Source organism: Dermacentor andersoni, chromosome 9, assembly GCF_023375885.2.
Source record: "Dermacentor andersoni chromosome 9, qqDerAnde1_hic_scaffold, whole genome shotgun sequence".
NCBI lineage: Eukaryota > Metazoa > Arthropoda > Arachnida > Ixodida > Ixodidae > Dermacentor > Dermacentor andersoni.
This window is the reverse complement of record NC_092822.1, coordinates 12,865,302-12,888,732: the sequence shown is the minus strand read 5'-3', so window position 1 is coordinate 12,888,732 and position 23,431 is coordinate 12,865,302. Positions and strand designations below refer to the sequence as shown.

The 23,431-nt window shown below is 45.5% G+C and overlaps 1 protein-coding gene across 1 annotated transcript in view; it reads right to left on the bottom strand.

Moving 5' to 3' along the window:
• Positions 1 to 3,864: 3,864 nt before the first annotated feature.
• Positions 3,865 to 23,431, bottom strand: part of LOC129383764 (tRNA selenocysteine 1-associated protein 1-like) — a 31,608-nt gene continuing 12,041 nt past the window's right edge. Inside the window, exons 3-7 of the mRNA XM_055068537.2 lie at positions 22,652 to 22,751; positions 22,380 to 22,504; positions 7,679 to 7,785; positions 5,263 to 5,410; positions 3,865 to 4,554 (exon numbers count right to left, since the gene is read on the bottom strand). Of these exons, the coding sequence (XP_054924512.1) occupies positions 4,491 to 4,554; positions 5,263 to 5,410; positions 7,679 to 7,785; positions 22,380 to 22,504; positions 22,652 to 22,751 (544 nt within the window). The 3' untranslated portion in view covers positions 3,865 to 4,490. The remainder of the gene's footprint in view (positions 4,555 to 5,262; positions 5,411 to 7,678; positions 7,786 to 22,379; positions 22,505 to 22,651; positions 22,752 to 23,431) is intronic.

The following is a 23,431-nucleotide window of genomic DNA, read 5'->3' as shown; positions in this document are numbered from 1 at the left end:
ATCTCTGGGTATGGGTGGTTCAAAAAATCTTTTTTTGCCAAAACGACGCAGAGGGCCCTTAAGGCTGTCGCAATATTTTCAGTGTTGCACTGCTTACAGCACTGTCGTTTCCACACTCCCATTACCGGCCCAGCATACAAGCACACTCAAAACAGGCAAGACAGTTTCAGAATAGGGGCCACAATAGTTTGAGGCCCCAAAGAGCTTTGCGAGTGTTAGCATTGGGGCACGAATAGGGCTTTTAGAATAGGGCTTTTCGTTTGCAGATAGTCTTACACTGACAGCACCACGACGTCAAAGAAAAGCTATTTTAAATAAAATATACCATTTTATGAGAATAGTCATTTTGACTTTCGCGTATTCGAATTTAATTACAATTTAGAGGTTATCCTGTAAGCAGCAAAAATTAGTTGCATTTAGTTTTGAGTAACCAACTTCACGTGCCTTCACCAGCCAAATTAAGCCGTGTTAGGCCTACAAGCCATGAAATCCATAATCTAATTAGGAGTCAGCGGTGTCTAATGAATTAATCTTCATAACACACGCTAGCCGAAAGTGATAACGACGGTCACTTCTAGCTTGCGAACTTCATGCGTTACCACGAATCGATCCCAGTTTGGTGCTACGTTAGAGCTGTCGCTTCAATGGGTGCCACTATGTTTACGCAAATCTTTTGGGGCTCCCGCTAAATCAGTGAAACAGCGTGCCAGACGCAAAACCCAAATGCAGTTTGCATCTCGCACTTGCACAGTGGCTTTGACACTATTTCTTTGGGGCCCCAAATGTTTGGGGCCCCTATTCTAAAATTTTCCATTACCCGTTTCGTATGTGAACTGAATTGCATGGTGTAAGCTGTTCAGCACCGTGTGGAAAGCAACCAGGTTTGCCCTTTTCAAAATGACGTAGAGTCATCCACACACGTACAATACATTTTCACCCGAAAGGGTAGCAAGTTCAGCGCCTGTGTTTCTATGTGCTCCATCACTAGGTTTGCCATGGTAACAGAAACAACTTCCCATAGGGCGCCCTTCAATTTGATGATAATCATGTTGCTGAAACTGATGTGGTTCAAGCAAAACTGCAACAAAATTATGATCTCCTCCACCAAGGACATACGACTTTCTAAATTACGATCTCTCGAACGTGCCTCTACCACATCAATGGCCAGGCCAACAGGGAAGTTTGTAAACAAGGAAATAACAGGGAAAGGACAGGGGGAGGTGGTTAAGACGATATTATGACATAATTAAAGAACTACTTTTACAGCAAAGCTGTATATGCCTCGGCAAAACGTTCGCGGTCCGACTACAGAAACCCTCTGGCGAAAGGTGCGCCGCACCATTGGCTACACCGATGGCGTTTCTCTCGCAGCAGTCTCTCTCAGACTTTGCAATAGGACGGCCACGCAGTTTTCCTTCTCCAGAGGAGCAGCTGGCCTACGAGCAACAGCACTAAGAACATGAGAGATCTTGTCGGTGTCGGCAGATCAGGCCTGCGATTCGCAGCGCAAGTGGCAATATCAGGCCAATCCAGCGGCTTGTGCTGCCGAGTGAAATCGCCAGCGGCAACATCGAGCCAAGGATTTGGGGTGTAACCCTTTCAGGGTCAATGACGTAAATATACGTCGCCGCGAAGTTCAAAATGGTCGATGCCTTATATTTACAGCACCATCTGTACGTTTAAAGAGCGCGCAAATTTCCCAAATTTTTCTGTCATGTGCTGCCACTATGTGGGAATACAGGGCCTTTTTTTTTGCACGCCTCCATCTCCAAGCTCTAGTTGCATGGTTTGTTTTAGAGCTACTTCGCTCCCGCGAGTCTATATACTACCATTCGCGTATTGGCGCACAGGCAGGTGGCGGTTTGGATTTTGTTCCACAGGTGGTTTTGGCTTCTTGCGCTTGCAAAACTGATGGCTATCTCATTACTAATCGCTCGAAGGGCGACCGCTTGTTTAGTGCTCACAGGGGTGCATAGGAAGGTTGCCGCCGTGCATGCTTTCAGTTGCTTATTTTTTTTTGGAGACACAAAAATGAATTGCCTCCGTTTCGCAATGAGATGATTATCGGAAGTTTGTCACACGTTTTGCTTTTTTGACGGGCACACCAGTTCTTTTTGAGCGAGTGCACCTCCGCAGTTCGATTACGCTATGGATGTACATATTAGTGCAAGAGCAGGAACATTTGAGTCTTGCGAAATATTCTCATAAGCGCATTTTCAGCCTTGAACTAGGTGTATAACAATACATCAAATGTTTTATTCTTATAAGTCTATTTCCTTCTTTATTGTTATTCACGAGTGAAAGTATATACCAACGCAACATATTTTTTTCTCTCTTTACGGTCACCCTAAAAAAATTACGGTAAATTTTATAATAAGTCCCTAAGAAGAATTGGAATCTGCAATTAAAAAAATTGACCCTGGCTGGTTGCATATGGCAAAAAAAATCTACCCTCAAAGGGTTAAAAAAAATGTTTGTCTTTAATTAAATGAAATGTGCAGCCCCAGTATGTCACTTGGCAACTACAGTGCATAACCGAGTCATAAATACTGACGAATGCATTGAACAAATGCTTAACATAACTCATAAAGACTGACGAACCCACTGGATTAACACAATGAACCGCTCATTGCACCCCTCCACGATGGTGATTATGTGAAGCCCAATGTACAGAATTTGAAATAAACACTGATAACCCAAGCCAAACATTTATAACCTCAAGGATCAAAATGACATGAATAATTGAGAGTTTAATGAACCATCGGAATTAACCCAGTGATAAAACACCGGGGCTGCACATTTCAGCTTCGCTGGTTTAAGATCTGTACGGGGTGCATGGGAGTTTTTTTTTTTTTTTTTTTTTTTCCCAAGACAATTTACTGTTTTTAGAACTTCACGTAACATTTGCAAGATTGTAGAATGAGCCCAAATTTGTGAACATTACAAAAAAATCGGGATGGCTGGCAGTTATGACTAGGGGAATTTCGCAAGGTGACACAGAGAAAAGAAAAGCTCAAACCTAGCGGTGAGAATTGTTCACAGGGCAGCTGACAAAGAAGCTGGTACTATAAACAGAACAGCACTGTAGGGTTGCCAGGATTGCTTGAATAGTGTATTTTCTTCGGACACTGAATGAACAGTTGTGTATGCCAAGATAATGCATCAGTAGCACTGACGAAGATATTCTAAACATCTCGCACGTCTTCAAACACGTCTGATTGGATCTGTGCTGCAAGTTTCAATATGCATGAAGTCTGTCAAAGGAGGTGAGGGTACACGGCCAAGGTGTTTGATCTCGGTGTTGGTATGTCGTCACTGAACAGGTTCACTTTCATTGTTTGAACACAATAGCGTCATGGGCCCCATGTTGTAGAAAATCTGTTGTCGGTGGCGTTGTCCGTTGAAACCAGACAGGTCCTCTGCGCGGTGTATAGGCGTTACTGAACTAATCGAATTTCTTAAAGTGAGATGCATCAGAAAATTCTTAATGTACGACATACAACCTACAGACGTAGCATGGAATTCTAATTTGAAGACACAACAATACTGTTATGCAAAAACTTGAACACAAGCCTCTCTTCCAGCTGCCGTTTTAGTCCGTCTTAGTGGCCACGGACACTAGGCGTGGATACTAGTGGGACCTAGCGAATAGGTTGTGGTCTTTAACCTAATAAAATTGTTAGGGACATGTACTGATGAACGCTATCGCGTTCCACTCATAAAGGCGAAACTTAAGCGTCTTCCAAGTTCTAACACATTATTCCAACAATGACAACCTACGGTTGGTTTTAACACAGTCGAATAAAAAGAGTGGCTGAAGTTCAACTGTGGCGTAAGTCTACAACTTCTCGCAAGACTACTGAATACAACTTGAGTAGCAGATTTTTATTACATACAAGCCTTCTAAATATGGTCCTCATACAAGGCAGCATGTTGGGTACAGTACTAAAACTGCATGCGAAACATTCAGACATCAAATAATTGTATCAATGAAAAAAGTAAATTCATGACAAACTGCAATGTCATTTCAAAGTAACTCAATATCAAAACAATTGTTTTTTCTAATATTTAAATACAAACATCTCTACTATATTGTTTAAAAGAAGAATGCTTGAAAGAGCACAAATTCATCGCTGAAATACAAGACGCATACCAGTAAATACAGAACAACACCTTTAAAAACCTCTCTGCACTTAACATACACAATTTCCTTATAAACAAGCAACTGTAATTGTCTTCAGAATCCCTGCCAAATGCCGAACCATGCTGAGAATGAAATCGAGGCTTACACTTATTCTAACCTTTCCATGCTCCTGAAGTTTGAGTCATTTTTAAGTGCACATATGTACAGCTAAAATGTGACAGGCCGACCCCAAGAACACTTGTTAAAAGCGCGCTGCAAGTTACAGACATCCAGATGCACGCAATAAAGCCGACACTTTCGCACGGCAGGTCTGCCACCTCAAGAAAGTTGGTGGAACAGGTCCCGCCTAGTAGTAGTCTGATGATTGGTTACGGTAGAAAACACGTTGTCCACCTGGACCAGCTGCAGCTCTGTAAAGGCAAATGCAATGGGGATCACATGTTTGGCAGAAGTGCTCGCTAATTTTAGCATAGCTAGTAATACTAGATTGCAAGTGTAGCACCAAGTGGGCACCATGTGTAGCACCAAGTGTAGCACCATGTGCGATTGCCACGAAGGTGTCAAAATGTTGTGCAAGCCTGCCCCGCTAGAGCAAAATTGCATACCTGCTAACCTGTTGACACAATTCGTAAAATTCTGTGGACATCACATGAGGAGGGAAGTAGTAGCAAGCATTTCTTGCCCTTAGCACATACCTTTTGAAGAAAACATACGCACTTATACTAACGATGATTTACTTAGCGCATAAGCGGCAACAGACTTGGATAGTGACAAGCAAAACAATGTTATTTAGACCACAGCAACTTTTCCAGCAACTCTGCTGTTGACGATTGCTCCTGCACCAGGAACTTGTTTGTACAAGCTTGCTGAGCATCCTTTCACCATCAGAAGTGAAAATTCGTAAACTTTACAGAAAACTCTGGAATATCAATTTGGTGTAGCGTTATCACCACAGTACTCAATGCATAGGATCGACAATGACCCCCATCCTTGTCAGTCGTCATTCACAATTCACATTTAGTGACTGCACAATTTTTGAGAGTGTACCGAAGTGCTTCTTCAGATTGCAAAGGAGCAAGCAATTTTCTTACCAAATAAAGAGCACCATCACAACTGACCTGCGAGGATTGGCAACACCAACACGGATGGGCTTGGAACCCACCAAGAGGGAGTGTTGCATGTCAACCAGTGCCTCCTGGTATTCAGTCCCATCCGAGAAACGGACAAAGCCAAAGCCCTTGCTCAAGCCAGTTGGATCCAACACAACTATAACCAAAAATAGAGCACGGAAAAATGTCAACACCATCCATATAAAATGAAAACAAACTATCCCCTCCGCAACAAGATTAGCATTCGAGTACAGCAACAATAGGTAAACACATTTTAATCCAAGAGCTTGTGCCTTGTCATGGTTCTTACAGATCATTTGACACAAAATTCAAGAATGATGCCAAAGGCAAAAATTTAAGGAGAGGGAAACAAACCCTAATCATAGACATGTATACTGAAAAATAGTGAAATCTCCTTAGCTAGAATTTCTTGCAGTAAAGTAGCAGCTGAGTTGGACACATGCTTCAAGCTCTTTATGTTGCTTCTCTAAGTTGGCTATTGGATTGCAATGAAGTCAACCACCTTTTGGTGAGATGATTGGTATAGTGTCCAACTTCAGCCACAGACACAGTGTTAAAAACAAATGGCTGAAACTTTTCGCCAAACATTTCTAGAGCCTAGGGCTCAAAAAAGGAGCCATGATGGCTGTGGTGTGAACTAGCACAAGAACAAAATAGCGGCATGGCTTGGTCGCCTGATCTGGCTTTGACAAGCTCCACAATTGCAACAGTGATTTAAACAAGCCTGCTGTTGGTAGCTGTGGACAAGCCACAAAGCAACGTTTACCAACGCTCTCAAAAGAAACTTAGGATTTTTTCCCCCGATAGTGGCCACGGCGTAGCCCCTGTACGGATTTCGTTATCTTGAGTGTTCAAAAATTTCGCCCAACTCCAGTTTTCTAGGAGTTCAAGGAGCACAGTTATTTTCAAGGTTTAAGGGCCCTTGCATCTTTTCTTCCTAATTGAAGGGTTTTCAAGGATCTTAAGAAGGTGTACAAACCTTGCTTGTGCATCATTAGTAAAGCAGTACAGGCAGAACTCTCAATTCAAAATCTGAGAATTCAATACCAGTTGGCCTGTACTGCTTCAGTTCAGTTTGAAGTAGCACAATTAAAACAGCATTTTGTATAAAGCGAACTTTTTGTCATGCTAGGGCCAAGGAACAACCAAACCAGTTGAAACATTTTGCATGTGACTTCAGGAAAATGCATCTATTGAGTGCAATTTCCAAGATGGTTACACTGACTCGATTGCAAGTTTGCAGCTTTGAAACATGCACCAGATTTCTCTCCAGCATTGAAACTAGCAATGGCAAGATAATAGTCATCGCCCTACTGGCAAGGAGAAAGAAAAGTATTATTTGCCAACTTGCAACAGAACTGTGCTGGCAGTGACCGGGGTAATTGGAGATGTATGGGAGAGGCCTTTGCCATGCAATGGGCGTAACCAGGCTGATGATGATGATGATGATGCTCTCCTCCTGGCACGACTTGATGAATCTGCTTACTCATTACTTATTCACTGCTCTGTATGAGTCACAGACTGTACACCAACAGTAAATTTTTGCAGAGCTAATGTGCAATAGTGCTACAATCTGTACCGTTTTCAATGCTACTGGGTCAATCACAAAGGCAATGAAGGTTTTTGGAGTGAATAGCTGTCTTCATCGTACTAAGCACCAATTCTAAACATGTCTCATAACTGCTTGCTTTCTTAACTGAAGGTAAAGAAAAGAATCACAGGCGATTAAAATACTCCCTAATGCGAAACTTGAGCGCAGCTCTATACATGTTTTAATTTCGTAATATATTGGCTGGCACAGACAATCGGTTGCAACAGAGCATGTTGCAACAGAGCGCAATGCGGTGGAACTGCCTTGCTAATCTGGAGATCATGAGCGGCAGCGCATGGGCACAATTCACAGCAGCTGCCGCAGGTAAGCCACCCAGACGCATGCTACTCTGGCGCCATCTCGTATCCATAGTTGCCGCACTACGCTTTCATTTTCATGCCTTTCGCCATACCCTGCTCCTCTGCTTTCATCCTCGCATGTTTCATGCCCCGCTACGCTCCATGTTTGCTCTTTCATCCTTCACCGTGCTCATTCGCTCGGTTACGCCAACGGCGACATTCGCCGCAGCAACAGGCACCTAAGAGCAGCACTCTAAACATACAATGCAGTCCTTGCTGCATCACCACGGTGCACCCTCGCATTGCGATGCTGGTAGGCAGGCAGCTGTTGCTGCCTAACACTGTTGAAAGTTGCACTGAGTTGCTCAAATTCTTTGTTACAAATTGTCATTATGAAGAGAAAGTAATTCCGCTTACTGGCCAATGCCGATTGTAGTGAAGACACAAGCAAATTAGCATATTAAAAGCACAGCCACCACAATGTGCAGAGATGCATCACAATCAAATTCCCCACCTTTGGCAGCTCTGACTGACGGGTAACGCTGCGAGAACGCCTGGTAGAGCAAGGTGTCGTCCACATCTGCCGAGAGGTCGCCCACGAACATGGACAACTCGTTTGACCTAGATTCCATGCAATAAATCCATGTATGAAGTGGCGAATGTGTGTGCTCTGTTTCATGCATTCCATGCAATGTGAAACCTTATGACACTTCTCACTGCTTGTTGCTGGGATAGCTAGATTATATGTTATGGCATAAAAAAGACATGAAACTAACGTACTTGCATGATTATAATGTGCCCCCCAACCTAACGTTCACCCAATCTTTCACAGGTTCAAAATAAAAACAAAGAAAGGCAACTGAACGTAAAATGCACTCGATTTATAAAGGAAAAATACCGTATTTGCTCGCATAATTATCGCACACCCCCTAAATTATGTTGTCAAAATTCAGATTTTTTTTTTCTTTCCTGTGTAATGATCGTACCCCGAACTGGCCACAGCAATATGTTGTGTGCCAAGTCTAGCTAATGATGGTCGCACTTACCATCTGTTGAATACTATCAAATGCTATGCGAACTACTCTTTAAGACATATTAAGCAGTCTGCACGCACCCAACATCTTTAAAAGGACCCTGAAACGATTTTGATAATTTTCTACACACCTACTGAGTCATTAGAGAAGGTCCTTGTGGTCATTAATTAACACATCTAAGTGCTCGGCATAAAGCGTGTAATTTATTATAAGGTTTTAAAAATGTACATCGCTGCCGATTGCAGCACACTGCTCGGCGGAGTTTTCAGCCGCCCCTACCCATATGATGTAAATCACCCAATTGACGTCATATGGGCGAGCTATCCGATTGGCTGCCCAGGGCGCGTCATCGATAATTTTTCCACCTTTATGGTGAACAAATGATGTTCGTAATAGCGGGAACGTTAGTTCAGTTGTTTCTATAAAAAAAACTAACAGAAAGAGAATGCACAAGAACAATTTCTCACTACACTTAAGCAATTTCAGCATACAGCAAGCGTCATCTGCTTGTGTTGCAACGTGCTCCATTTTGACGAGAGCTCCGCAGTCGGAGTTGGTCTCAGTCTTTTTGCGAGCACTATGATTCGACTTGTTGCGTTGTGGACTGCAAACGTAGCGACTGTCAATATGTCAAGCTGCGACATCGTGTCCCTCTGCAAGGCAGCAGACGAGCGGACGTGCTGCAGCGCATCGGACTGCCGCTATCTGATCGGCGCCAGGATTTGCGCGCTTGCGGCTGTCTCTTTACATCGGAAGATTACTAACGCAATAGCGTTTCGCGAGTCCGGTATTAGGGTAAGCGCAAGCACAAAGAGACAAGGCCTGGCCATGTCCCCTTGCGTGTTGTTTCACGAGATGTGCAGAAGCGCAAATGTGAATGGTCTGCATGGTGCAGCCACCTGGTGGCACAGAGCTCAACCACACACAGTAGCAGTAACAAAATGTATTCTTTGCTGCTGGTGTAAATTTTTCGCAGGAGTGTAATCGTTAACACATTGTTTCCGTAAATGTTTAATATGTTTTACACTTGGTTAGAGCAACATTAGCTCTTTGTTTGGCTGGCTAAGCTCTGCGCCAACGTGTGGCTGGACTGTGGAGACCGATGAGGCAGCTCACGTACGTCTACGCTAAAGTTCCTTCATCAGCTCGAGTTTACGCCTCCACCCATCCGTCAAAACACCCAGCTAGCCTGTGGTTACCGGAATACCAGACACGTTCGGTGCTGCAACAGAATGCTCGCAACGCACGCTGCTTCAATAGCTCTCGCTTGAGGTCGACTGCCAAGCAGCTGGCGGAGAGTTTGGCGAGGTTTCGCGCACACGCTCCTAGAGAACCGGAAGTCAACGACACGACGTGCCATCATGATGCAGAGCCAGTGAAGGCGGAGCTTAGCCCCGATTACTCGGAGGACGAGTTGAGGGGAAAATGCACGACTATGGAGGAGGGTAACTTGTCACCGTCCGCAGCTCTCTTAATATGAGACATTTCACACAAATTGTGGTGCGAATGATTAACTTTAGCTGTACCCTACGCATCTACAAAATTTGTCCAAACCGTTTCAGGGGCCCTTTAAGCAGATACCCCATTTCATTCCTTTCATCACTTTCTGTACTTCCATGAAAAAAAGAGAGGAAAGCTACAGCCAAACTTGCCTTGGCTTTATTATGTGTGGGCTTTGTAATGGTTGTGGTCAACAACAACAAAAAAGGCGTCTTTCAATTCCTCTCATCTGCACTTGTGAGAACGCAACAAATCGCAAGCGGCAACGAGCCACGTTTACACTTATAAGTTAGAAGTGTACCCTATTCATATGCCGACGCTTGTAACACAGCTAAGGTATTTGCCCACCCTTAGTGGAAATGTGCCATATTAGGATAGTAGTGAAGGCAAATACCGCAGTTTTCGCAGAATGCCTGCCATGTGTTTCTATGTCACTGGCAGCTAAGCGCACCCATCTCTGTTTCTGTCCCCTCAAAGTCCGGCCGCCATTTTTGTTTTGGTCATCCTGCAGCAAATGCGGGATGACAAACAATTTTTTTTTCTTTTCGCAGAAAATTTTCCCCACATCATGATTGCACCCCTGAATTTGCATCAATTTTTCTGGCAAAAAAGTGCGATCATTATGTGAGCAAATAAGATATAGCATGCCGCCCACCCCCATGTTCGTGATCAAAAAAGGTAAGACAAAAATTTACGTTCACGTAAAAAACTTTTAAAAAATTGAGCTTTCATAATATAAGCAGGGTGTCAAAAACATTTAGCACTTCACTGGCCACAGGGGCAGCATTCTCAAGCCATCACTTATAGAAATACAATAAACCTTGTTGAACTGTACCCGCTTAAACAGTAGTTTCGTTTTAGAAGTAGTAAAACCAAATCCCCGACTCAGCGGCCATTGAAAATAATGCGTTTTGTATCCATATAAACCGTAACAGTCTATTGCGTACGTATCTGTTAACACGTAGTGTTTCCACTTTTCGTCATGCAATCACAGTAGTGCGTCGTCCCCATTGGGTTGCCCCTCAGAACAACAAGCCTCGGAGATGGGAACAACGGCCTCCAAGCGTCCTGTGTGTTTGCGCGCGAAGCCACATTAACATCATTTAGGCGTCGTGCAAGCAAGGTATCCCATCATGCCGAAGCTCTGATAAAAAACACTGGGTGCACAGCACAGAAGAAAATTTTGACATTGTTCATGCTATTGAATGTGGCATGAAGAAGTCAGCGATGGCATGCGACAGGGATCTACTGTTGACTATAGTGTGTGGCATTTGAAATACGTATGAATTTGCTTGGCAGTGCTGCTACGACTGCGAGATGATGTTGGCTACAAGGTTCAACTTTTCGTCATCGCTGCCTCTGTTGCCGAAGTGGCGCCTAACCACAGTGATGAGGACGACACAGAAAGCGACAGCACAGGCGATTCGGGCATGACAGTGGCAGAAGCTGCGTGTTACATCAGCCTCATGAATGCAATCATTGCGATAAGAACAGTACCCCACAATAAAAAAGGTGCCCCAAGACTTTTGCAGCGCTACTGCGCCCGTGCACGTAGAATATGCAACGAGGAATCTGAACACCAACGAGGAATCTGCCATGCGAGTGTTTGCCGAGAAGAGGGGGCTGGCTGAAAAGCAGGCTCGCAGCTGGATGCTGAAGTGACTAGCGCAAGAGTATACATGGGGCACAAAAGGGCGACAAGGACAAGCGCAGCTTCAGTAAGTTTAAGGCCGCTGTCGTCGCTGCTAAGCTGCCGCAGCATCAAATGAAAACAACAGGCTTTCATTGCGCGAAGTGAGTAAATACTGCATGTTTTTGCCCTTTCATCGTACTCTCTCAGAGTTCCATTTTTGACAGGTAAATGGGTGATCTCGTGCTATTTCAGTTAAGCAGTACTACCGTTTAGTACATATTTTTTCTGAGTCCCGGCCAACTAAGGTTTAACGAGGGTTCACTGTACAATGGAATCTATGATACAATCAAAATTTCCGGATGATACAAATTTTTATGTGGTCTCGGCCGAGCCCCATTACTTTGCAACGTGCTACTTGCATTATGGTTACTGCAAATAGTGCATGGTTACTTGCAAATTACTTGCAACGTGCTAGAGAACAGCCGACGCGGGTTGAAAACCCGCGTCGGCTGATACGAATAAACGCCGCCCCACCGGCGGCTGCGAAAGAGAACAGCGCGCAGTCACGCGATTTGTCCCTTTCTCTTTTGGTGCGGAGGCACAGACGCGGCACCAAACAGCGCGGAGGCCACAAAGAGTTTTTGTTGCTTTTGCGCTTTTCCTCCTTTTCCACATGCCATCGGACGGAGTGGCTGCTGTGCTTCGGGTCACATTTTCTGTGTTTGCACCATTTTGCCTAGTCGCAGCAAGCTGTCTCGCAAGCGGAAAGCACTCTCCTTTAAATAAAAATTAGATATTCTTCGAAAGGTCGATGAGTATCCCAAGAGGAAGAGGACAGAGTTGGCTAAGGAGCTAGGCCTCACAACGTCAACACTGAGCACAATTGTTGCACAGCGAGACTATCATGAAAAACATGCTTTCGTTCAATGTCAACACGAAGCAAGCGAAGACCGTTCAGCACGTGAAGCTTGAGGAGACTCTCCTGACTTGGTTGAAAAAAGTACCGTATTTACTCGCATAATGATCGCACTTTTTTGTCAGGAAAGTTGACGCAAATTCAGGGGTGCGATCATTACACGGGTTACAGTTCCAGCCAAAAAAGAATTTTTTTGTGTCCTGCGTTTGCTGCGGGATGGGGGTGCAGGACACCAAAACAAAAATGGCGGCCGGCGGAGCAAGCCGAACGCGCCGAACGCGATTTTTTTTTCTTCTCGTGAGTACATTACGTGCATTGAAACAGTTTTTTCCGTATCAGTGATGAATAATATCGTTAATATCTGCAAGTTTGCGGCAATAACGTAGCCATGTCCACTTTGAGGGGACAGGAACAGATGGGTGCGCTTAGCTGCCAGTGACAGAAACGCATGGCCGGCGTGGTGCGGAAACTGCGGCATCTGTCTTCACTACTATCCTAACACGGCAAGTTTCCGCTAAGGGTAGGCGAATATCTTAGCTGTGTTACAAGCATCGGCGTATGAATAGGGTGCACTTTTAACGTATCAGTGTAAACATGGCTACTATCATTGCCGCGCACGATTTGTTGCGTGCTCACGAGTGCAGATGAAAAGAATCGAAAGGCGCCTTTTTTGTTTTTGTTGACCACAACCATTATAAAGCCTACCCATAATAAAGGCAAGTTTGGTTGTACCTCTTTTTGTCATGGAAGTGCGGAAAGTGATGAAATGAGGCATCTACTTAAGAATGTTTGGTGCTTGCAGACAGCTTGGCTTGGAAGAGTCGTTCGCCTAGCATTCGACAGATGGTAAGCGCGATCATTATTAGCTAGGCTTACCACACGACATATCGCTGCGGCAAGTTGGGGGTGCGATCATTACGCGAGTGATATCATTATGCGAGTAAATACGGTAATTGCAGCTGGTGAAAATATTGACGGTAATGTTTTGCAGGAGAAAGCCGGCGATGGATTCCAGGCCTCAGGTGGGTGGCTGCAGCATTTTAAGACTAGGCACGGTATTGTTTATAAAAGTGTTTGCGGCGAAGCAGAAAAAGCTGACGAGGCAGTTGTCAGCGACTGGCTAGCAAAGCTGTCATCACTCATCGCAGAGTATGAGCCTTGTGATGTTTTTAATGCGGATGAGGCAGGTCTGATTTTACCCTGCCATCCGAGAAGAGCCTCTGTTTAAAAGGCGAAGCATGCAAAGGAGGCAAAAAAAGCAAAGAGCGCATTACAGTTCTCTTATGCTGTAACGCCGACGGATCGGAGAACCTTAAGCTCATGGTAGTTGGCAAGTTTCAAAAGCCCCGGTGCTTCAAGCGCGAGAGTCATTTGCCGTGCGTCTATCGTGCAAACAAAAAGCCCTGGATGACAGCGGCGCTGTCCCTCGAGTTCCCTCTCATCGACAGGCGGCCATTTTTTCCAAGAAAATATGCCTTCCAACCACTCGGAATCGGCAAAAATCGACCATCGCGGACAACATCAGTCTCTTACCATGTAAGTACGAGGCTCTGGACAGGAGCTATGCCGCTTCAATGTAACCTGGGGCCCGACGGACCAACCGGCTGAGCTATCTCTACGGGCAACGTCCAAGGGTCACGAGTTCAAATCCCTTGTTCTCTACCCTTTTTCGTTTTCCTTTTTTTATCTCTCTCCTTCTAGTTTATCACTAAAAAAAAATATTTTCTCCTCTATTATTTATGGCCACTCATGTGCAGGTCATAAACTACCAGGTCTCTCCAGTTGAGTGCCATCTGTGCGGTTTAACAGAGATCAGTTCGGTCGACCTTGACTGATCGAAGAAGGTAGGCACCACTGTAGGTTAAATGAGACGTACAACTCCTGCGGTGGCGAAGAGGTAGAGTATCCGCCTCGAATGCGAGAGGACCGTGGTTCGAATCTCGGTGCCGCACAATTTTCCACTGGATAAAAAAAAGATCTGCGTGTGGATAAAATTGCATAAACAGGCCTGGAGTGCGGCCTGATCCCAGTGACCAGAACCGGTAACGCACTCTCTCACCAGAGCAGGATTGGCCACCCTGGTGCAGTACTTGGCCACAACCTCCTATATGAATACAACAATCAAACCCCGGCCCTCAGTCCCCAGTAGCCGCGACTGACCACGGCGGCGGTCAGACCTGTGACGCAGCAGAGGGTGCTAAGAATCCCTGGCTCCGGACAGGCTGCCATTGGAATCGGAACCTGGCAACGTTTAACGTTAGAACGTTATCTAGTGAGGCAAGTCTAGCAGTGCTATTGGAGCACTTAGAGGGCAGTAAACGGGATATAATAGGGCTCAGTGAAGTTAGGAGGCCAAAAGAAGCATATGCAGTGCTAAAAAGCGTGCACGTCCTGTGCTACCGGGGCTTAGCGCAGAGACGAGAACTTGGAGTCGGATTCCTGATTAATAAGAATATAGCTGGTAACATACAGGAATTCTATAGCATTAACGAGAGGGTAGCAGGTCTTGTGAAACTTAAGGGGGGATGCGGGGATCAGATCGCGAAAATCGCAAAAAAGATCGATTTTTGGCAACGACGCGTTTCGGTATCTGCAATGCCTAATCTACATTGTATCAAAATGGTTTGACTGAAAACGCACTAAAAGTACCCGAAAAAAATTAATTTATCAGTGCGTAGGGCGAGAAAACAGCTTTAAATCGCGTAAAATCACCGCAGTTCGCGGAGCCCTAACTCGTCTTTCCCGCCACCGAACGCCGCCATCTTGGTATCGTTCGAAAGCTCAAAGTTTCGCCATTCCGTTTCTGAATTCTTCGGTCGTCGCCATCTTGTAACAAACACAAAAGAAGCGCGGGTCTGCTAGAGTCGGTCACACGGGCCCTGCGATGAAAGCAGGCCTCCGATTGGTTGCCGTACTGAAAGGCGTCTCGCCATTGGTTGCTGCTGCAGCAGCGGGCAAGCTGGCAACCACAGCGGACCGCAGTTGTCTGCTTTGAAAACCACGCCGGCGTCTTTCTTTGTTTGACACTCCCAGAATTCGGATTTATGAAAGCTCCCAGGTCAGTGATGGATCGTCGCTCGTTCGAAAAGAACTTTTAAATGAAGCATGCCTTCGGAAAACGGAAGCGCAAGCCTCCTACGGCGAGAAAAAGACGGCGGACAGCGGGAGAAGCGGAGAACCCGACTGAACACGCGGATAACGTGCCGCGTTATCTTGCACCGTGCGATTCCAGCAGCAAAGCCGACAATTGCCCTGTGACATCGACACTGATAACCAAGCCACCAGAAAATGTGCCAACGGGGGCTCTCACACCTGTGCGTACAGCCGTGCGAGTCAGCAACCGAGATCGCGTTGTTGGAGGCGACGCGGGTCGAAGGTCTCCATCGCCGGCAGAGACTGTGTGCGTTTCCGATGAACCGTGCGACAGGGACACGCAGCCTGCGAGTGAGCCCCAACCGTCGACGAGCTACATACTGTATGGTGACTCAAGGCTCACCAGACGAATCGTCGCATGATTCAGACGCGCCTCGAGCCGCGTTTTGCGTCAGCAGTGACTGCAGAAGCGCAGGCATGCAGCGTTCGCGACTCCCTCCGCGCACTGTCCGCGACTGAGCGGAAGCAGCAATGCCAAGAACAAATTTCGGCCCCTTGTGACTGATTTCATTATTATGCCTGTTTCCGCGATGAACTCTTTGATCGCTAAAACTCTGTGCCCAAGATGCCAACAGTCTTCTGTGGGTGTGCACTGCGATACCAGGCTCGGTCTGGCAGTGAAAATCGTGGTCATGCACTACTCCAGACGGCGCAAGAAAAGGATAAAGAACGCCTGAAGAAGGCATCTAAAGCCCACCAAACAAAGAGGCAAAGGTGTAAGAAGATGTCTGACAGCAATGATTCAAAATATTGCAGCCCTGGTGCTTCTTAATAAATTTACAGTGCTTATAAAGCTTTGCAGCCAGTTTTCTCAATTGCACTATTTTTGTCAATCACCTCGCTCGTGGAAAGCGTAGCACAGCAATGGCTGGACCGATTTTGGTCCAGTTTGTTTTGCTGTGATCCACAAGCTGTACTGTATTTAAAGACAGTCTTGAAATGTTTCTTTATCTTTTCATTATTTAATTATTTCACAATTGCTACATGGCTCCATGCAGTGAAGCAGTCATGTGCATGTTATGTTGAGCAAAAAATTATTAGCGCACTAAAAAAAAATTCGAACACTGTCTTGATGTAGATTAGACATCTGGGCAAACATGCAAAGTATCCTAGCTTCCTATCATGTTTCGTTACTGTGCCAGGCTTTCCACAAGCAAGGAACTTATAAATTCTTATAAAACAAAAACTAATTAAGATATTCTAATGAAATTTTAGATTTGTCTCTTTATTGCAATGTGCGTGTGTGTGCCAAATTTCAACCCTTTCTGTCAAGAAACAAAAAAGTTAATTCTGAGAGGCACAAATTGAAGGTTGTACAGGTCTACACTCCTACATCCACTCATAATGACCAGGAAGTCGAAAGCTTCTATGAAGACGTGGAATCGGCGATGGGTAAAGTCAAAACAAAATACACTATACTGATGGGCGACTTCAATGCCAAGGTAGGCGAGAAGCAGGCTGGAGACAAGTCAGTGGGGGAATATGGCATAGGCTCTAGGAATAGCAGAGGAGAGTTATTAGTAGAGTTTGCAGAACAGAATAATATGCGGATAATGAATACCTTCTTCCGCAAGTGGGATAGCCAAAAGTGGACATGGAGGAGCCCGAGTCGCAAGACTAGAAATGATATAGACTTCATACTCTGCGCTAACCATGGCATCATACAAGATGTGGACGTGCTCGGGAAGGTGCGCTGCAGTGACCATAGGATGGTAAGAACCTGAATTAGCCTAGACTTGAGGAGGGAACGGAAGAAACTGGTACATAAGAAGCCAATCAATCAGTTAGTGGTAAGAAAGAAACTAGAGGGATTTCAGATCAAGCTACAGAACAGGTATTCGGCTTTAACTCAGGAAGAGGACCTTAGTGTTGAAGCAATGAACGACAATCTTATGAGCATCATTAAGGAGTGTGCAATAGAAGTCGGTGGTAACTCCGTTAGGCAGGATACCAGTTAGCTATCGCAGGAAACGAAAGATCTGATCAAGAAACGCCAATGTATGAAAGCCTTAACCCTACAGCTAGAATAGAACTGGCAGAACTTTCCAAGTTAATCAACAAGCGTAAGACAGGTGACATAAAGAACTATAATATGGATAGAAATGAATATGCCCTCAGGAACGGAGGAAGCCTAAAAGCAGTGAAGAAGAAACTAGGAATAGGCAAGAATCAGATGTGTGAGTTAAGAGACAAAGCCGGCCATATCGTTACTAATATGGATGAGATAGTTCAAGTGGCTGAGGAGTTCTATAGAAATTTATACAGTACACAGTACCAGTAGCACCCACGATGATAATGTGAGAGAGAATAGTCTAGAGGAATTCGAAATCCCACAAGTAATGCCGGAAGAAGTAAAGAACGCCTTGGGAGCTATGCAAAGAAGGAAGGCAGCGGGGGAGCATCAGGTAACAGCAGATTTGTTGAAGGATGGTGGGCACATTGTTCTAGAAAAACTGGCCACCCTGTATACACAATGCCTCATGACCTCGAGCGTACCGGAATCTTGGAAGAATGTTAACATAATCCTAATCCATAAGAAAAGGGACGCCAAAGACTTGAAAAATTATAGACCGATCAGTTTACTGTCCGTTGCCTACAAAGTATTTACTAAGGTAATAGCAAATAGAATCAGGAACACCTTAGACTACTGTCAACCAAAGGAGCAGGCAGGATTCCGCAAAGGCTACTCAACAATAGACCATATTCACACTATCAATCAGGTGACAAGAGAAATGTGCGGAATATAACCAACCCTTATATATAGCTTTCGTTGATTACGAAAAAGCATTTGATTCGGTCAAAACCTCAGCAGTCATGGAGGCACTACGGAATCAGGGTGTAGACGAGCCATATGTAAAAATACTGAAAGACATCTATAGCGGCTCCACAGCCACCGTAGTCCTCCATATAGAAAGCAACAAAATCCCAATAAAAAAAGGCGTCAGGCAGGGAGATACGATCTCTCCAATGCTATTCACAGCGTGTTTACAGGAGGTATTCAGAGACCTGGATTGGGAAGAATTGGGGATAAAAGTTAATAGAGAATACCTTAGTAACTTGCGATTCGCTGATGATATTGCCTTGCTTAGTAACTCAGGGGACCAATTGCAATGCATGCTCACTGACCTGGAGAGGCAAAGTAGAAGGGTGGGTCTAAAAATGAATATGCAGAAAACTAAAGTACTGTTTAACAGTCTCGGAAGAGAACAGCAGTTTACGATAGGTAGCGACGCACTGGAAGTGGTAAGGGAATACATCTACTTAGGGCAGGTAGTGACCACGGATCCGGATCATGAGACTGAAATAATCAGAAGAATAAGAATAGGCTGGGGTGCGTTTGGCAGGCATTCGCAAATCATGAACAGCAGGTTGCTACTATCCCTCAAGAGAAAAGTATATAACAACTGTGTCTTACCAGTACTAACGTATGGGGCAGAAACCTGGAGGCTTACAAAAAGGGTTCTGCTTAAATTGAGGACGACGCAACGAGCTATGTAAAGAAGAATGATGGGTGTAACATTAAGGGATAAGAAAAGAGCAGATTGGGTGAGGGAACAAACGCGAGTTAATGATATCTTAGTTGAAATCAAGAAAAAGAAATGGGTATAGGCAGGACACGTAATGAGGTGGGAAGATAACCGATGGTCATTAAGAGTTACGGAATGGATTCCAAGGGAAGGGAAGCGTAGCAGAGGGCGGCAGAAAGTTAGGTGGGCGGATGAGATTAAGAAGTTTGCAGGGGACAACATGGCCACAATTAGTACATGACCGGGGTAGTTGGAGAAGTATGGGAGAGGCCTTTGCCCTGCAGTGGGCGTAACCAGGCTGATGATAATGATGAAGTGGACCCATTTTTCTACATTTAAAAATCTGAAGTGGGGGGTTGATTTACAATCGAAACCAAAACATGGCACCGCCAAGAAGGTGAGACCAACGGGAGCTAGAACGTAGTTGAAATTTTATACTTGCGCTATGGTCCTACCCATAGCTTTTCGCTATCCCGCGTGTTTGTTTGCTTTTCGGAAGAGTTTTCCAACATTTTTGAGAGTTTTACAGTGCACACAACATTCATAGGGGGGGGGTGATAGTTGATGGAAGCGCTGGTGTTCCATTCACGGCGGCACGCTCAGAACGACGGCGCTTGCGGGCGAGTATCACTAGTTCATGGAAGAGCAGACACCGCTCACAGATTTTTCTCTATAGTTTTACCGTAGGCATTGGTTTGACGCGTTTGACTTGACTGCCGGCTACGTGCTACAGTCGCCGACCGATTTTCCGGACTCCAAAAATTCGGACATGCCCGATTATTCGGTCAGCTTCGCGGCACCGCCATTCTAGCCATAGACCATAATGTATAACAACTGCCGAAAGTTCGGACACCTTGCAACCTCTTGTCTGATTTTTCGGACACTCCTTGAGCCAACTCGATCGAGGGCATCATGCACCGACTCTGACCGGCGCACAGTTAGACTTGCTGAACGCCATTTTTGTTTTGAACGGAGCCTCCTTGCTGTCCCACGAAGTGGCGCTACTGGAAATCCCCGCTCATCATCATCGTTTCTGCCTGGTTCGATAGAGTGGCCGTACAGCAGTTCCGGTTTCAGCTTAGTAAGCCATGTCAAGACAATCCAGCAGCTGATTTGCTTCTTTCGCGCGCGACACTGCGAGCAGGCCGCGTTGTTCGTTTGTGCGACTGGTGTCGGCACGGTGGTGTTTGCTTTGTGTGCTGTGTCGAGGTTTCGGTGATCTAACTCGGCGTACGGAAACATCGCGTCAGGTGTCTAATGGCGCCGACAGTGCCCGCGCAGACTGCGCTGGGGAATGCCGGCAAGCGGGTGCCGGGAGGCCTAAGATTTGTCGCCTTCCGATGTGCTCCCTACTGACGCGGAAAATGTTCTGCCGAAACCTGCGCAGTGGTTGCATTGCGATTCCGGACACCGTCTCATTTGACAGTTTCACAGGTGCTGACACTGCTGTACTGACATGCGCGGAACTCGACGACGGCGAGATCATTCGTCAGGTTTCTGCTGCACCGCCGGACGATGACTCCGAGTCGGAAGATGACGCACCATGTGCTACGCTGCCGTCGCAGGCGGAGCGTGCACAAGCAGTGACTGTGCTTTCAGCCGCCTATAGTGACCGTACGACCCTCTCAGAGATTCAGGCTTATCTGATTGCGCGTAAACAGAACAGCGTGCAACGGCACACTCACGATTTCTTGAAGCCTACTGCCGAGCCCGAATAAGTGCGTGGAAATAAAGGATTTCATTTTTTTTTTCTTAATAATCCGCTTTTTCGGACACCTGTTTATTCGGACATTTCCGCAGTCCCCGTGAAGTCCGAATAAACGGTCGGCGACTGTACTTCCATGCCTGTTCAGTCATCATCAGTGCTCCAGGCCCACTAATTATTCGGCACTCGTTCACAGCAGCGTTCAAGAGGGCTGCCATCTTTTACGCCGAAGAAATAAATCACTGCGCACCAGGCCGCAAGTTTAATGTTTCTGACCGGGTGGTGTAAGAGTGGCGACTGCGGCAAAGTGAAATTTTCACTTGTGACGGCAAGTGAGGAATTTCCCACATGCCGAAGTCGGGATGCTTTCTGGAGCTGTAGGCCAAGCTTGCGGTGTACATCGCTGAAATGCGTGATCGGTCCCTGCCAGTGAAGTGCTACATGGTCATGAAACAAGCCCGGATCTTTGCCTTTTAAGGACCTGCTCCGCTGTGAGTACGAGTGGCTGGCGGCAGAAGACCGCGAACTTACGCCAACCGGACCTGTCAAAAGAGGCTGCGTGTGGTTAGGTGCATTCGGCATGGGCTGCTGTTCCACAAGATGTCGTTGTGCAGTCGTTTGCCAAATGTGGAATTTCGCTGGACAACGATGCGCTGTGGGACCGTAGCAGCGCTGACTATGGCAACACCAGTTAAGACGAGTAGTCCTGTGACCATGTCAGCTACTAATAAATTTGCGTTATCGAATGCGCCCTCGGGTATACTCTCTCTTCTTTGTTTTTTCCTGTCATGCGATATGAGGGGGTCGACTTACATTCGAGTCAACTTACAATCATGTAAATACGGTATTTTTGTTTGATGTAAGCATAACTTTTGCTATATATACTTATTGTAACCATACCTTGTTCAGAAATTGTTCAATAGAAAGAATAATTCGATGTAAATGGGTTTGATATAGTTGGGTTCGACTGTACTGTTTGCCCTAACCGCCACGGACAAAATCGTAGTCGCTATCGCAGATGGTGACAGGTTCTTGTAATGCGAACTCTGCTGCTTCGTTTCTGTTGGACGCTAGCACAGCTTCTGTCATACATTTGCCATGCTCTGTTTAAATTAAACGGCAAGGGGCCAAACAGTTTGTCCCCATTAAAAATGCATGCACCTGCCAGGACCAGGGCAAAAGTTCCAATTATTCGATTTAAAGAGGATCGAATTAACAAGGTTTTACTGAATGTTCAAGGAAACTTGTACTCATTTTTTTCTTTATCCAAATATGCTTGGCTTCATTTGGAAACAATTTGAATGAAAGCTTCAATATGCACTAAACTTTATTCGTTTTGTAATTGTATTTAGAGTAAGGAGTTATGCTACAGCCCTTGCTTGCTTTTCTTTCCTGCTTTAAAATCTGTGTAATGGTAAATGACATGCAAATAGAGTTGACGTAATGCAATCATAAGGCATGCACAACTATCACAAGGACTGGCTGTGCTATTCGGTTGAATGTTCTTAAATTATGGCGAGCACCACTGAGCAGCAATGTCCCAATTACACTTTAGCTGTTTGATGCTGAATCAATATACAAACTAGCTCAGTAATTGTTAGAAGTTTAATGGTATGGCCAATGGGTGGACGTAAGGACATGTCAAGAGCTGAAAGAATCAACCAACCAACCCTTTGCAGAAGAACCAACAAAGTCATAACAGCAACTGCTGTTAAATGTGTACTAATGTTTAGGGTAATTCACTTACGAGGATCCATATTGAGGGCGGCCACCACCACCACCATTAGAGTAGCCTTGCTGGTAGCCACCGCCTCCACCGCCACCGCCGCCTCCTGTGCTGTTGTTTGCATGGTTTAGCCGGAACATCTTCGGCTACAAGAAAGAAGACAGTTCACATACACATCTGTGCTTAGCATCTTGGTTACCACTGAGTCTACTAAGAACTACCTACTACTGGCAGATCTTTTGGCAGCAGCAGCAATATGAAACTCCTTGCGATACTGGTGTGGTCACACATACCTGCATTGCATTAGGAATGGGTTTCCCATTGCAGCGCAGCAACGCTCTCTCTGCGGCTTCTTCGTCACCAAAGTCCAGAAATCCATAGCCTCGAGGCAACCTGCTTGCAAACAAAGGGGAAAGAAATGGGGCAATAATTTAGTCGCCAAAACAAACTCCCTGTTAAGGAAAATTATAAGCACAATGCCTTCAGAGAAAGGCAGTCATGTGGACAAGAAATCAAATGCAAGAATGATATTCTAGTCAAGTTTGAGTAAAAAAAGCAGTATGGATAACAGATCAAGTAGATCAATGCGACTAGAGGTGAAGTGCAAATGGCATGACAATGTGACATGCAGGTTGAACAATGCATAGAAAAGAAGGCTGAACAAGGGGTAACAGGATGGTTGCCATGGCAAGAAAATGGCTATCCAGGGTGGTTCAAGATTAAGAGTGATATGATAAGAAATTTGCAGGCACATGACGGGTTTGGTTGACACAAGATGTGGTAGCTAGAGATCTTGGGGAGATGCCTTCATCCTGCAGTCCGGATAAAAAGTACAATTTCTGGAAGGCACCATCGGGACCAGGTTCCCATTAGTGGAGGTAGAACATCATTATCATCATCAGCCTGGTTACGCCCACTGCAGGGCAAAGGCCTCTCCCATACTTCAACAACCCTGGTCATGTACCAACTGTGGCCATGTCGTCCCTGCAAACTTCTTAATCTCATCCGCCCACCTAACTTTCTGCCACCCCCTGTTACGTTTCCCTTCCCTTGGAATCCAGTCCATAACCCTT